The 13,673-nt window shown below is 39.7% G+C and overlaps 1 protein-coding gene across 1 annotated transcript in view; it reads left to right on the top strand.

Annotated features, from left to right (window-relative positions):
- Positions 1-2,917, top strand: part of mettl15 (methyltransferase 15, mitochondrial 12S rRNA N4-cytidine) — a 40,153-nt gene extending 37,236 nt beyond the window's left edge. Inside the window, exon 5 of the mRNA XM_079294217.1 lies at positions 1,969-2,917. Coding sequence (XP_079150343.1) covers positions 1,969-2,399 — 431 coding nt within the window. The 3' untranslated portion in view covers positions 2,400-2,917. The remainder of the gene's footprint in view (positions 1-1,968) is intronic.
- The last annotated feature ends 10,756 nt before the right edge of the window (positions 2,918-13,673 follow it).

The following is a 13,673-nucleotide window of genomic DNA, read 5'->3' as shown; positions in this document are numbered from 1 at the left end:
ACACATCCGCCATATCAACACCACCTCCACCCTCCATCTGCTCCGCATTGAGCCTCTGAAGGACCTGCTGCTCGGACAGTCTCTCTCCCCACTGCTGACATTGGCTTGCATGTATTTTCCAAGAAGCTATGTTTTGTGCTACGTCAATTAATCTCTTTTTTGCGTTATATTTTCTTGATTTAATGACTCCTCGGCTACGTACGTCTGATGATTATCAGTCAATTACAAAATATCACAGTAACTAGTACCAAGACAGTTGTATGTTTTCATAATCAGGAGCGTCTTTTGATCCGCTGACTGGTGGAGAGATCTCGAGTTCTGTACCTCTTTTGTGTTGTTCACACACTGATAACACCTGTTGGAGCCTGTTGGATGTTACGGTCATATATAAGTGGTTAGGTCACATGAGTCAGAGTTACAAGAGTGGAGGTATGGATTGGTGATGCGGTAGCTGATGAGTGGTGTGGCAGTCCCCCGCTGTGTTCATGGAAGGTTGTTTAAGTTTGACGCATAAGGCCTCCTTCACTCCTCCTTCAGATGGTCTCTCTTATCCGTCCAAAACTTATATATTGCTGAACTCACAGTAGCGTGTCTTGTTTTGTAGATGGACCTTCAGAGTTGAACCTCTTGAGCTTTTTCAGTGTTTTCTTCTTGTCCCTGTGCATTCTTTATTGCATTTGGTTTACGTATTGGATGACATTGTCCTTCTGATGTTGTAGAAAACTTTGCGTGGTGAAGGTTAGGGAAAGACCGAGGTTATGGTGAGAGTTATGAAAAGTGTTACACATAATCATGATACAAAAAAACCCCAAAACACGAATTGATAGTCTGAAACTGGTTATGAACGCTAACAACCTCTCCACATGTCATTCTAGTTGTTGTGGTGGATGAATTTTTGAGGGTGTAGTCGGACTGGAGATCAAACCCATTGTAGGACTGTCCTCGACCAAAGAAATTCTTAGTGTCGACGAACACTCACATGATTGTGTCGAACTGATTACTTGATTTAATTGATAGATGTGTAAAACTGAGTTACGAACAAGGACTCGCACAAAAGCATCACTTTAAAGCTTGTGTTAATACCTTTCTTGGAAATATGTCATTCAGCATGAAAATTACTAAATTGACGAAAGTACTCTTTGGCGACGAAGACTAAAATTACCAATTAGTCGACTAATCGACCGAGAGGGGGCAGCCCTTTCCCATGGTGGAGGTGAAAGCACGCGGGGCAGAAAATAACATAAATAGAGCTCTTGGAGTCGGAAATTGGAGAGTTTTGCCAATTTGTATGATTGAGTTAAATCTGATTGAATTGTGCAAAGTGAGAAAGACAAATTAATTTGTGTCTGGAAGCAAATGACATCCTGCTCCATTCAAATGAACTTGCAAAATAACTAAAATGATTATTTGTTTTAAAAATGTATTTAACCTTCTGTTCACTTATCAACTTATCGTTGTAGCCTTAATGACCACACTCATCTCGTTGTATTCATCTGCCCCTCTTGGTATCCTTCAGTCTTCTTGTTTGGGTCTCATTTTACATTTTTTTAAAGTTGTAAATATTTTAAGCCTCTTACACATTTTTCAAATTTTTTTTATTGTTTCCACGCTGGCGACAGCTGTTTTGGAAAGCCGTCTCGTTGTCCGTCTGTCTGGTTCATTCTCATGGATGCGGTATCGCAGGATTCACGCCTCCGAGTGAATGTTTTCACATTTGTCATAAGCGTCCACTTGCATTCAAGGTTGAACTGATTAGAATTTAGCGGTCAAAGGTCACAAAACATATTTTTGGCCATAACTCAAGATTTCAAATGTTAATTATGACAATTTTACACAAATGTCAAATATGATAAAATGATGAAGCGATTACATTTTGGACAGACATGAATGAACTGCAACATGACTGGTTGAGGCAGGTATTCTAGTTCTGTTTAGACCCACTCACTCTGCCCATCTCTTTGTCTCTAGGATCATTTCCTGCAGCGGTTCTCTATGCACGTAAAGACCGACTCCAAAGACCTGCACACGTGGCCACTAAGACCTTCCAAGCTCTGCGTATCTTTGTGAACGATGAGCTGAACGAACTACATGCAGGGCTGCGTGCTGCCCGGTCGCTACTGAGGCCTGGAGGACGTCTCTGCGTGATCACCTTTCATTCGCTAGAAGACAGACTGGTAAAACGTTTCCTCCAGGGAGATGACTTGTCTAATCTAGATCAGTATCACTTCAGCCCGAGGAAGCAAGGCGCTGGGAAGGGAAAGCTGCTGGATGAAAAAAGAGATGGCGGAAGTGTTGATTGGCTTCCTCTGCGAAGAAAGGTGATCACACCAGAAAAGGACGACGTAAAGGAGAATCCTCGAGGACGCTCCGCTAAACTGAGGGCAGCACTCCGACGTTAATTATGTGACGACAATTATGAGAGAACAGAAATTGTCTTTTTTTTCATCAAATCTTTTGAGCTTTTTTACATCCAGAGTAACTTTTTTAAAATTGATACTCAAAGCAAGTTAGGTGAAGGGTGTAGATGCAGTTACACATTAGCTCTCCACTTTATAATTTCTTCTTCAGATGCTATATTTCTTTTTTTTCTTCTTGGCTGTAAAAGTAGGATTTCTTTCTGCACATGGGTACTCAGAGAACCTCACTAACTTGACCCAACGAACACAATCGGACTGGTGGGAAGCCAGTGAGGGTGGTCGTCCTTGACACTGCATCAGTGGTTGGTTCGGGCACTGCACAGTGATGGGTGAACTCTGGGTAAGAGAGAGAATGGATTTCCACACTGGTGCTCAGATTAATGTTTTCATCATGCAGGTGAAAAAAATGATTGTCGGCACCGCGTGTCGCAAATGTCTATAGCAGTTAGTAGCGACAAAGACTCTTGTGCATAGAAAACTGGACTTTCCAAATTGGGATTGGGAACAAAAGAAGTACAAAAGATGCTTACTCATTTTTTAGAACTCATTCCTGCAGCAGACTAAAGGCTGCTATATGTGTGTATATATATATATATATATATATATATATATATATATATATATATATATATATATATATATATATATATATAATGGTACCAGTCTGTCTTTCTCTCTTTTTGCCAGACCGAAAATCCTAATAAGAGCTTGTGTGATAGCTGGTTAAAGTTTGAAGTAAAAACTTTTACCCAAGTAAAAATATGTGAACTTTGTGTTGTTGGCCTTCTGCTTTTTTTTATTTCTCCCCCAAATTTTACAACACAAGCACCTCTTGTTTGGTACAGCACTGTAATGATGACACTGCATTTGAGTGATGAATGACTTTAATTTATGTGTGCTATTTTAATAAATGAGATTTTCTTGCATTGCCAATGTTTGACAGCATATAAGTTTGTTATTGCAGCTCAATATTTCAACGTATAAAACAAAAAAAAACACCTTTTCTCAGTGACGTCTGTATTTCCCATGAACCTCCCTTGATGAGTCGCTCAAGTGAAACCTCTACTGTACCATATGAATCAGTAATGCCACTAAATACTGAATGACGCATGAAGTGTCAGAAGTGGTGCTGAATGAGCCGGGTGGTTGTTCTTCAGCGTTCTCTTACCATCGGCTGTAAGCAGCTGAGGTGTTTTGATCGTCACTATTGGACTGTGACAAACTGTTATTGCTCCATCAAGATTATTAACACCTTTTTTCTTCTGTCTCAGTTTAGTGCACTCTAAATATACCCTTCTCGTTACCTTGGAAACGAAATGGCGCAAGTAACATGTAACTGTCTAAAATTACGTTTTCATCTGATATGAAATGATGTGAGTTTGAATGTCCCTCCTTCCTGACGTCAGTGGATGTGGACTACGTCGAGACATTTCATCTTTTAGATACTTTGCTTCTTTAATTTCACTAAACTCTTCACTGGATCCCACTGTTTACACATTGATGTGTAAAGGATCCATATGAGAATAAAAAGACATGGGAGAGATTACCACTTTTTTTAAGTTCTGAAAGGTTTATCCTCAATTTTTACGTGGTGTTATGTACTGCCACTATTTTACTCGCCATGCAGGATGTAATGCTGTAAAGTTAATATGAGTGTGTGTGGGTACGTGTTGTACAATCTTCTGAACACTAACTCAGCGTCTACAAACTCGGCACACATACAATACCTAAGGATGTTTGAATGTCAGATGTCATTGAAATATTTCAGAATAACGTGTTAAGTTGTTGCCTCATAACAGCAACATCTTAAATATATCGTTGATTTCAACGAGTCGGCGTCGGTTTGAGACTGAAGAATCTGAGGATGTGGAGTTAAAAAGAAGTGAGACCTCTGTAGCTCGCTCCTCACCTCTGCTTGTGTCTAGTGGTTCGAGGTTACATTAGCCGCTCCTAGCATGACACACCCGAATCTCCAAAGGAACTAATGTAGGAGCTAAAGACGATTAAAAAACGATATCTCTGGTTCTGCTGCATCGATGTTTATCCTTTTTATTACACTGTACATCAAAAATAATGAAATGCTAAATCGGTGGAGATAAAAATGTAAAGGTGCTAAACTTGATATTCTGAACAGTATTACAGCAGTAAACAACTATTTGATGTTTAAAAATGTAGGGGAGTAATGTTTTCCTGAGTAGAGGCCCCACTAACTAGCTCATGGCCGCCACTTGTCACGGAAGCTTAGCAGCCACGTTCCGGTTCACTCTCAGGCGAACACTGCTTTGTCTTCTCATTGTTTGCACTGTTAGCGCTGCTAGCATTGCTAGTTGCAAGCTGCTTTTGCGATGTTGAGAGCCGTTGAGAGGCAATCAAAATGCTCCCAATTTTTCAATCTCCAAACTTTATGCTTCTACTACACTACATTTCAGGTATTCCGTGTTTACTTGTAACACATTGTCTCAGGAATAAGTGCACGAAAACGGATCATATCTTCATATTTGTTAAAGCTCCAATTTTTCGAATCCACTGTTTCGACAGGTACATTTTATTTTTAGTTTTTTTTTTTAGGCAAGAGACAGACTCAGTTGCAGGGCGATTGTATGTCCAGTGTAACCAGTGTCAGGGTGGACGGTGACATATAAACGCACTAAAATACACTAAAACTGATGTTTGTTTCTCGATGCAGGGGCAGATGATAAGACAGGAAAATAAGTGATTATAAATTATTGTTATCTACGACTGCGATTGCTCAATCCCCATGGAAACAGTAACCTCGGTTAACAGTAAATATACTGTAAGACATTGCTGCTGTTGTAGACTTGATCAATCCAGAAATAGACTAGCAGGTAGCTAATAGCTACTGCTTTTGAATCACGTCTCTGAAACGGCAGTCAGACACAGTGAGCATCGTCAAAACTGCTGCGAACAAACCTGCAGACAGGATGAACAATAGTGCCTTAAAAAACAATAGTGCCTCAGAAAACCTTTTCTTAATTTTAGAGATTTGCAGTGGACATGAGGCTTTAGGAGCACAGAGGTACAATGAATGAGTCCATCTTGCTAGATCGCGCCCAGTATACGTCAGCACAGGGTGTTTGATTCACGACGCAATCATTCACAGACTCAATAATTGCCTCTGATGACATTAAACAATTATGAATGAAAAATCCAAGAGTATCTTTTTGCCGTTTTTATTTCATTCATTTTTTATCACTTTTTCATTTGCATCATACATGCTAATCATCGTCTTAACATACCATCCGATCTCTAACAGGAGGCACAGGAAGAGATAGATATGTTCGTAAACAAGGTTTGTCACTGTCATGAAATGTATAAATAAAATCTTGTGGTGGAATGTAACTAAGCATATTCAGTCAAGTGCTGTAATTATGTACAAATGTGAGCTACATGTAGTATTTATATTTCATGCAGCTTCATACTTTTACTTTACTACATCCCAGAGGGAAATATTGTACTTTTTACTCCACCACAATTGACGGCTTAAGTCATTAGTTTTAAAAGTAAAAATTAAGATTTTACATACAAAACTGTAATTGGCTTAAACTGTACTAATGTAGATTGAACTACCCAACAACATATTCAGCAGTTAACATGCGTCACCTTAACAGCAGTAAAATGCTACTTACACATTATCGCATCGTCATCAATGATCATTTAATATTGATTGACAATTTCAAAAGACCTTCAACTGTCATGACACACCTTTGAATACAGGGTATTGGACACTAATAATACAGTAGAAATGCATGTGTGTTTTATTCTTGTGAAATGTTGGTGTTTGAGCATTGAATTGGTATAATATTGTGAATTGTTTTGTTTTCACTCTGAACATGTGAAATCCAAGCATTTACTCACTCATCTGAAGGAGTTATGGGCAGCAGAAGTGTCTCCAAAACAGGAATCCAAGCCAGGTTTGAAAAGGATTGTTGGAAACAAGAAATGCCACTGAGACCCACTGAGTCAAAAGTCGTTAAATACAAGAACAAATACCAATGAAAATAAGGTGTTGACATTGAATCTCACTGGAATATTGTGTTTTGTGTCTGTGCTTTATTCGACTTTTTGTTTATTCTGTGCCTGACATTCCAGCTTCTCAACTGATAAAATGTTTGGCTTTTCTTTGTCGTATAACAGTAAATAGATATTTTCTTGTCTTTGACTGTTGATCAGACTCGATAAGCTATTTGAAGACATCAATTTGGGCTTTAGGAGACTGTTGCAGCCATGTCTTGCAATATCTTGATGACAATATGTACAAATTATTAATCAAGAAAATAACGGTCAGATTAGTTATTATTGAAAATAATAGTTAGTTGCAGCTCTATATGTTGGGTAAACAGATGATTATCAAGAGATCAATAAGAAACAAAAGCACACCAAAAGAATGAAATACTGTCATTTGTCTCTACCACATACAAAATAGACCTCCTTTCGGTCTGTTTCAGCCATAAAGAGTCTGTCTAACAAACACAACAACAATTGGTCTTTATTGAACATTTATGTATTTCTTGGGCTGTATGTGGATAGGCTATTGTAAAGCAAGGCCAAGGTGATGACTTCAAAAGACCTTTGAAGTCATCACCTTGGATTTGGATTTTTTTCATGGATTAAACAATCAATGTTTAACTAAAAAGTTATCATAATTTGCAAACCTAATTATATTAATACAAAACTGTTGCACATTAAAATGAGATGTAGAGAATCAGAGACTGTGATTTTTTGTTGGGATAATCTCATTTGGATTATTGAATGTAATGCTCGGTGGTTCCAGGATATTCTGTAGATGTGGGGTTTAAGATGATGTGAAATGTATACCTATAGGACATTGTAAAAGCTCTGGAGTGAAGTATGATCCTTTGAAACTTGATCATTTGTAGTACTTCAGTTATAGGCGTGTACTGAGCCTTTAATTGAAAGAAAAAGAGGTCAAAGTCTGGAATTTATAATTATTGATAGATATTGTGTATTTTTGTACTGGGGGATTATATTGGGATTCTGAACAGCAGCAGCATGTAGAACTAAAAACTAACTAGACAAAGACAAGAAAACAACATGACAACTTAAAAAAAGAAGAAACAAATAGATGAAGCATGAAGCAATAACCCAATGTTGTCTTCCCCCCAAAAATGAATGACTATGCACTACCTCTGGATATTCATCTACCTCTGAGTGTAGCTTTTTGTGGCACTGTGACCATTAACTGTCTGCGAGGAGAGAGACATGCGTCAGCCTGTGGCTCCCCCTCTGACAGACTGAAGAATGTATGAGTTTAGAGGACAGACTGAGGTGTCCACAGAAAGCTCATTCTATCCACATCTTTTCTCCCCTCCCTCCTACTCTCACTCCCCGCCCATCTCTGCTGCTCCGCCTGCTATAAAAAGACTTGTCACTGAAAAACACTGAGGTCAAAGCCATTTGAATAATTTTTGTGATTGACGCAGGGCCTGCAGGTCTCTTAGGAAGAAGGTCCAACTGTGAAAGAAGACAGCCATGTTGGACAGTAGCGCAATAGTGCACAGCCAGGGGCTACTACTGCATTTTGCTGACATCAATTTGGAATTTAGTTCAAGGGATTAAAGTGTGTGACGTTGAAAACATTCATTACAAGTCCTTTCCTCACCAGTAAGCTGCCAAAAATAAACCAGAGCTGTTTAGTGTATCCTGAAGCTTAAGCTGATTGCAGCGTCTTCGTTATGTCTGACCCATCATCAGAGCACCTCTTGCTGTGTCAGGTGGTTTACAGGGTGACCTGATGTCAGTGAGCTGACTCGAGAGTCTCGAGCTGAAGGAGACACAACACCTTTCCTTCTATGACAGCCAATGATATTTTTGCACCTGTCGGACTGTATAGCACACCCTGCCACAGCCAAGTGGGGGGGGGGGGGGGGGGTCCTGTAAAAAACAATCCTGATATCTGAGATGGTGAAGTCTAAATGGCAAATATGTATAACATGTGATCAGTACCTGGATATCTTATCGAAGTAACACAATAATGCAAAGTGTAAATGCACGAAACAGAAAACATTTCAATCAGATCGTCTAGACCACATCTGGATGTAGTGGTATTTATTTTCAGATGTGGTCTGGCTTGCATTGTGTGTGGATCTCAGCGAAGTGTGAATACAACATGTACAGTTTGGCTGTCATCTTACATGCATCCCTCTGGTATCTCAAGCTGCCCTGTCTAACCAGTCCAAAAGTTTTGGATCAATAAGTTGCAGCAGCGTTGCCTTGGGAGACCCTCTTATTGCATGTCATAGAGTGCAAGATGAGGGTCATGTGACCGACAGGGGTCTCCAAATGTGCAGTGGTGATAGAATGTAAATACAGTGCAACATTTAACAAAATTGCCGGCAAATCAGAAAAAGAAAATGCAAATGAATGCGCGTTTCCATCCACTGCTGTTGCTTGAATATTAGGAGTTGGGATTTCATAAAGATGATGTAATGAGCGCTAGTCAAACCTAAAACAATACAAAACCATGTGGAAAACTAGATGTAAATATGGCATTTATTTTTCCTTCATGCATTGTTTTGAGGAAGGATCATCGATCGCTCCACACAGATCTGATATTTTCATCTGCAGACATTCTTTCGTCTCTCCAGTGGAGCAGAAGTTTCCGTTTAAGATGCACGGTTCAAATTCACCATCATTCATTCACTAAGGCCGTCTCCCTTTCACTTTGACCTAAGTGACCTAAGTGACCTTTTCTCAGGATGAGTCATGCTTTATAAATGACTGTTTTTTATGGTTGTAGGATTTATTTTCTCATATTTATAATGCCACTGTATTTATAGATTTGTTTTAATCTCAGAAGGCATGAGCAATATTTTACATATGTTTCTTCTTTATATTGTCTTCTTTGTATATCATGTATTACTATTTTTAATTGATCACACTTGTGTGTTTCTCAAGGATATTATCTTCTCTTATCTTCAGTAACTTTTGCCAGCTGTCCGATGACCCTCGCCTTGCAGGTCATAGCTGTCCTTTGAGAGTCACCCACATCACTCAACTTGACCTTTATGCGCCATGTTTGTTTCCATATTGTGATTCGATCACAATGCAAGGGGAATGGAGATAATGTGAATGCTTATTAATACCAGATGCAAAAGCAAATATCTGATTTTGTTACGTAGATAATATATACAGATGCAGCTCACATGTTATGTCTTCATCACTGAAGGATAGGTCATTTAACAAAAACATGTTTGCGTTATTCAGGAGGAGAAAATAGGATTGTGGCGATGTTCAAATGCTTTTATTTAAACATATACCAAGAAATGAAATAGCATCCATCATATTGGACTCATCTTCATCAATGTGTAGGAATATGATCAACCATGTTGATGATGATCCCCAAAAGGTAGAGAATGGGATGAGGACATGAATCCATAATATCATCATGATATTCTCTCTGAACCGGCTCTACTGAAAATGGAAGTTGAGGATTTGTAGTTTACATTGTTATCTCTGAAATTTAGTTCAAGCTGTACCACCGAAATGTGTTTCCTTTCATAGCAGTCCTGAGAAAGGAAAATAACTGGCATTTTTCCTATACGGTGGTAAAATAACAGTGGAAGAAAACAAAAACCCAACTGCCTTCAAATTGGGTTGTAGGTGAGATGGCAAAACCTTGAAACCAGGAACCGCTGTAATCAACACCAATGAGGCGATATATTGGATGGTGGCAGCAGAATAAAATCACCACCCTCCAAGAAGGTGTACAGTATATGACTAAATCTTACCAACCCCCCACTTACTGCCATTATCTCACCGTAGGGAAAATTGCCTGTCTGGGTACAAGCCTGCAATATTCCCAGCAGTCGTCCATTTGGCTCTTACAGAAGCACCACTCTCTCAAATGACAGTGAAACGGAGGTCACACGTCGAACAGTCACCCCGGGGTTAAAATGATAGAGTTTGTGCAAGTGTAAATTACTCAATAACACAGGACACCTTCACTCCAGTCTTTAATGGATACCTTCGGAGTCTTCTAGCTATCGTATCTGTATGAGCCCTGTTAACTTGTGGATTTTGATGTGACGATTGTTAACACAGGACTGTGATCTATTCTGTCTTTTTGGTAATTTTTTCGGCTGAGCAACTCAACTAACAATGCTACAATGCTTTTTGCCCCACTTCATATTTCCAGCTCATTCTCATTCCCAACTGGTTGCAGACTGACTCTTTGTCAGAGAAGCTACACTATGGAAGCAGTAAACACCTGGTTAACATTGGGAATTCATACAAAAACACTTGCTTAGGTTTAGGCTGCAAAACATCTTAGTTAAGTTTAGAAAGAAGACTTTGGTTTGGGTTAAAATGACTCAACACAGCCTCACTCCCATCTTAGTTAGTGCCACTTGGCATCGCAGACCAACGCACTAGGTACCCCTTTAGTGTCAGTTTTGCACGTGTCAGTGATGGCGTATCAGCATACGCTCGGTACATGCATAGTGACCTTTCAAAATAAACTTCTGTCTTCACAGGAAGTTAGTTTTAGGCAAGAAAACCACTTAGTTAGGTTAAGGAAAAGAGCGTGGTTTACGTTAACTTGACTGACTAATGAGTGACTCACATGACTAGTGAGTGACAAAAAAGTGATGTGCCTATAGCGACTCATGAGTGACGTGACTAATGTCACTAAAGACGGGACATCACCAGGCAGCAACCTCCGGTTCTGAAAAGTAAAGCCAATGCGAAAGTGCCTTAAACTTGCATTCTTTCTAATGGCCAGCAGGGGGTGACTCCTCTGGCTACAAAAAAAAGTCCAATTGTGTAGAAGTCTATGAGAAAATGACTCCACTTGTCACTTGATTTATTACATCGGCAAACATTGTGAACATGAGTTTATGGTTTCAAGTCTTCTTCAATACAGCATGATGTTTCTTCAGTAACTTATGATCCCATTTAGAGTAGGTTAGACGATAAAGCAGGGTATGCTTTAGGGCGTGGCTACCTTGTGATTGACAAGTCGATACCGCTATCAAAGCCGTCTCTACGTCACTCTTACGCAGTCCAAACCGATTGGTTATGACACATCAACTACGTCCACTTCTCGTATACAGTCTATGGACAGAACACCGCTCTCCTGGACGAAAGTCCTGTGCTTGCTTTGGGCAGGCGTGGTGGATGGGTCAAAAAGATTCTTGTGCGCTTACGTCTCGGATTCTTCCGTCCTCTAATGCCGCTGGAGGGTTTAAATTGGAGTAAGTTGAAAGCCCAGTCTCCTGGGTGAAAGTCCTTTGTTTGTTTCTTTAATAATCAAAACACATTGTTTGTCCAAGTCCTTGCGATGACACGTTTTCAGCAGGACAACATCATCTGTCTGTTCCTTCCGAAACCGATACAAATACTGTTGTCTTCCATGGCGAATGTTTGTAATTTTGCACTTGTTGAAGCAACAGCAATAAATGATTTCCCCCTTTATTTCCCTGAAGCCCAGACATGGGAATGTTCCACAAAACAACAAACAAAGAATAAATAGCAAAAAACAAACATGTCATATTACTACTGTCCTAAAGCACATTTACTCTGAAAACAATGTAGAATTAAAATGGAAGCCCTCCACCTTTTGCCTTTGCAGACATCCATCATGTATATATCCTTGTGTTTTTCACTTGCTCTGCCAATTTACATGGAATAAAAGCATACAAAAAACCATCTGTATATGCTGCGGTGATTGCAGAAGCTGAAGGTTCTGAGCAACAACTGCTCCATTATTTACACCGTTATGGATAAAAATGTACCGCGCAGGACATAGGGTTATCTGCATCATTACATTATACTTTGAATTACTACATCCCACACCTAACTTTGGAGGAAAAATACAGTCAGCTTTGTCATAAGATGTTGGACAAAATGATTTTGTCAGCTACCGTAACATAGTGAGAATTATAGCTTAGAATTCATAATGTACAGAGTGTACTCTGTTTTTGATTCAAGCGCAATGAGTCACAATTGCGCAATTGCTCGACACTGATAGCCAGACAAAGCTCAACAGACAAAGCTCTGGTCGTGTAGTCAGATAGTCAGACAGATAGATGGATAGTTAGACAGATGGATAGATAGATAGATACATACATATATGGATAGATTTTTGGATAAATGGATAGTTAGACAGAGAGACAGACAGACAGATATATAGATAGATAGATATTTGATATATAGACGGATAGATTAATGGATGGATGCACATTTTTCAGAGTCTCTCAGATGTGAGAAAGGCTCAAGTGTGGCTGCTGCTCACAAAGAAGTTGAAGCAGAGAAATGCCACAGCGCACGCTGAGTGACGTCAACCAGGAGGCCCCGTGGGGATGAGGTGAGTCAGAGCCAGGGCCGCGGCCTCGCCAGCTCTCTGCAGCCATGAGCGCGTCATCACCAGTCTCACTGACACCCTCTCACATTTCTCTGCATCTGCTTCAATGTGCCTCTGCCTCACTCCATCCCTCCGCCTCCTCAAGAGGATCTCTTCACATCCATGGCATACGCCAGTCCTAGTCTGTCTTTTTCTCTCTGCACACTTTGGGGTGGGTACTCATCAAGCATGAAATATTCTATATCTAATGATGGTGAAAGCTTTCTGTCATTTTGTAATGTAATCGAAGAAGCACCCTAAAATAAAAGCAAAACCAACAAGATAAGTCCCAAGTTTGTCATCAGGTGAAAAAAGCTATGTGAAAATGATAGTTTTATATTGATATGGTACAAACAACAGCACAGTTTGCTGGTGCAAGCGGAGTGAGTCACACCTTTGCTGTACACTGGTCGACAAAGAACAGCGCAACATCCTCTCATATCTTCCAGACCTAATCATGTGCAGGTTAAGAGAGCAAATGCCTCTGTATCTCAGCAGTGTAGGTTTATGCTGATAAGGAGCTCATTAATGCAGGATATACTGTTAGTGATGGATCAGGGCTGGCACATCTGAGCTGTGATGATTCATCCATCACTTGCAGAACAAATATTTTTGAGGGACCGCTGAGAAACAAAGTACCCCGTAAACCTTCAGCACTTAACCTGCCTCTCCTAACAGCCAGCACTGATTGGAAACGATGACAAATAGATCCTCCAAACAAGGATTACTGACATTTATCATCACAGTCATTAACGTATCTAAGGCTAACAAACTGTTAGAGCAAGTAAAATACTGTTTTAAATAGCAGTGAATTAGTCTTAATGATGTCTTTGTATCCGAGTATACGTGACATCTTCAAATGGTTCGTTTTTTGT

The sequence above is a fragment of the Melanostigma gelatinosum genome (genome assembly GCF_949748355.1).
Source record: "Melanostigma gelatinosum genome assembly, chromosome: 2".
Taxonomy (NCBI): Eukaryota; Metazoa; Chordata; class Actinopteri; order Perciformes; family Zoarcidae; genus Melanostigma; species Melanostigma gelatinosum.
This window is presented reverse-complemented; position numbering and strand designations above follow the sequence as displayed.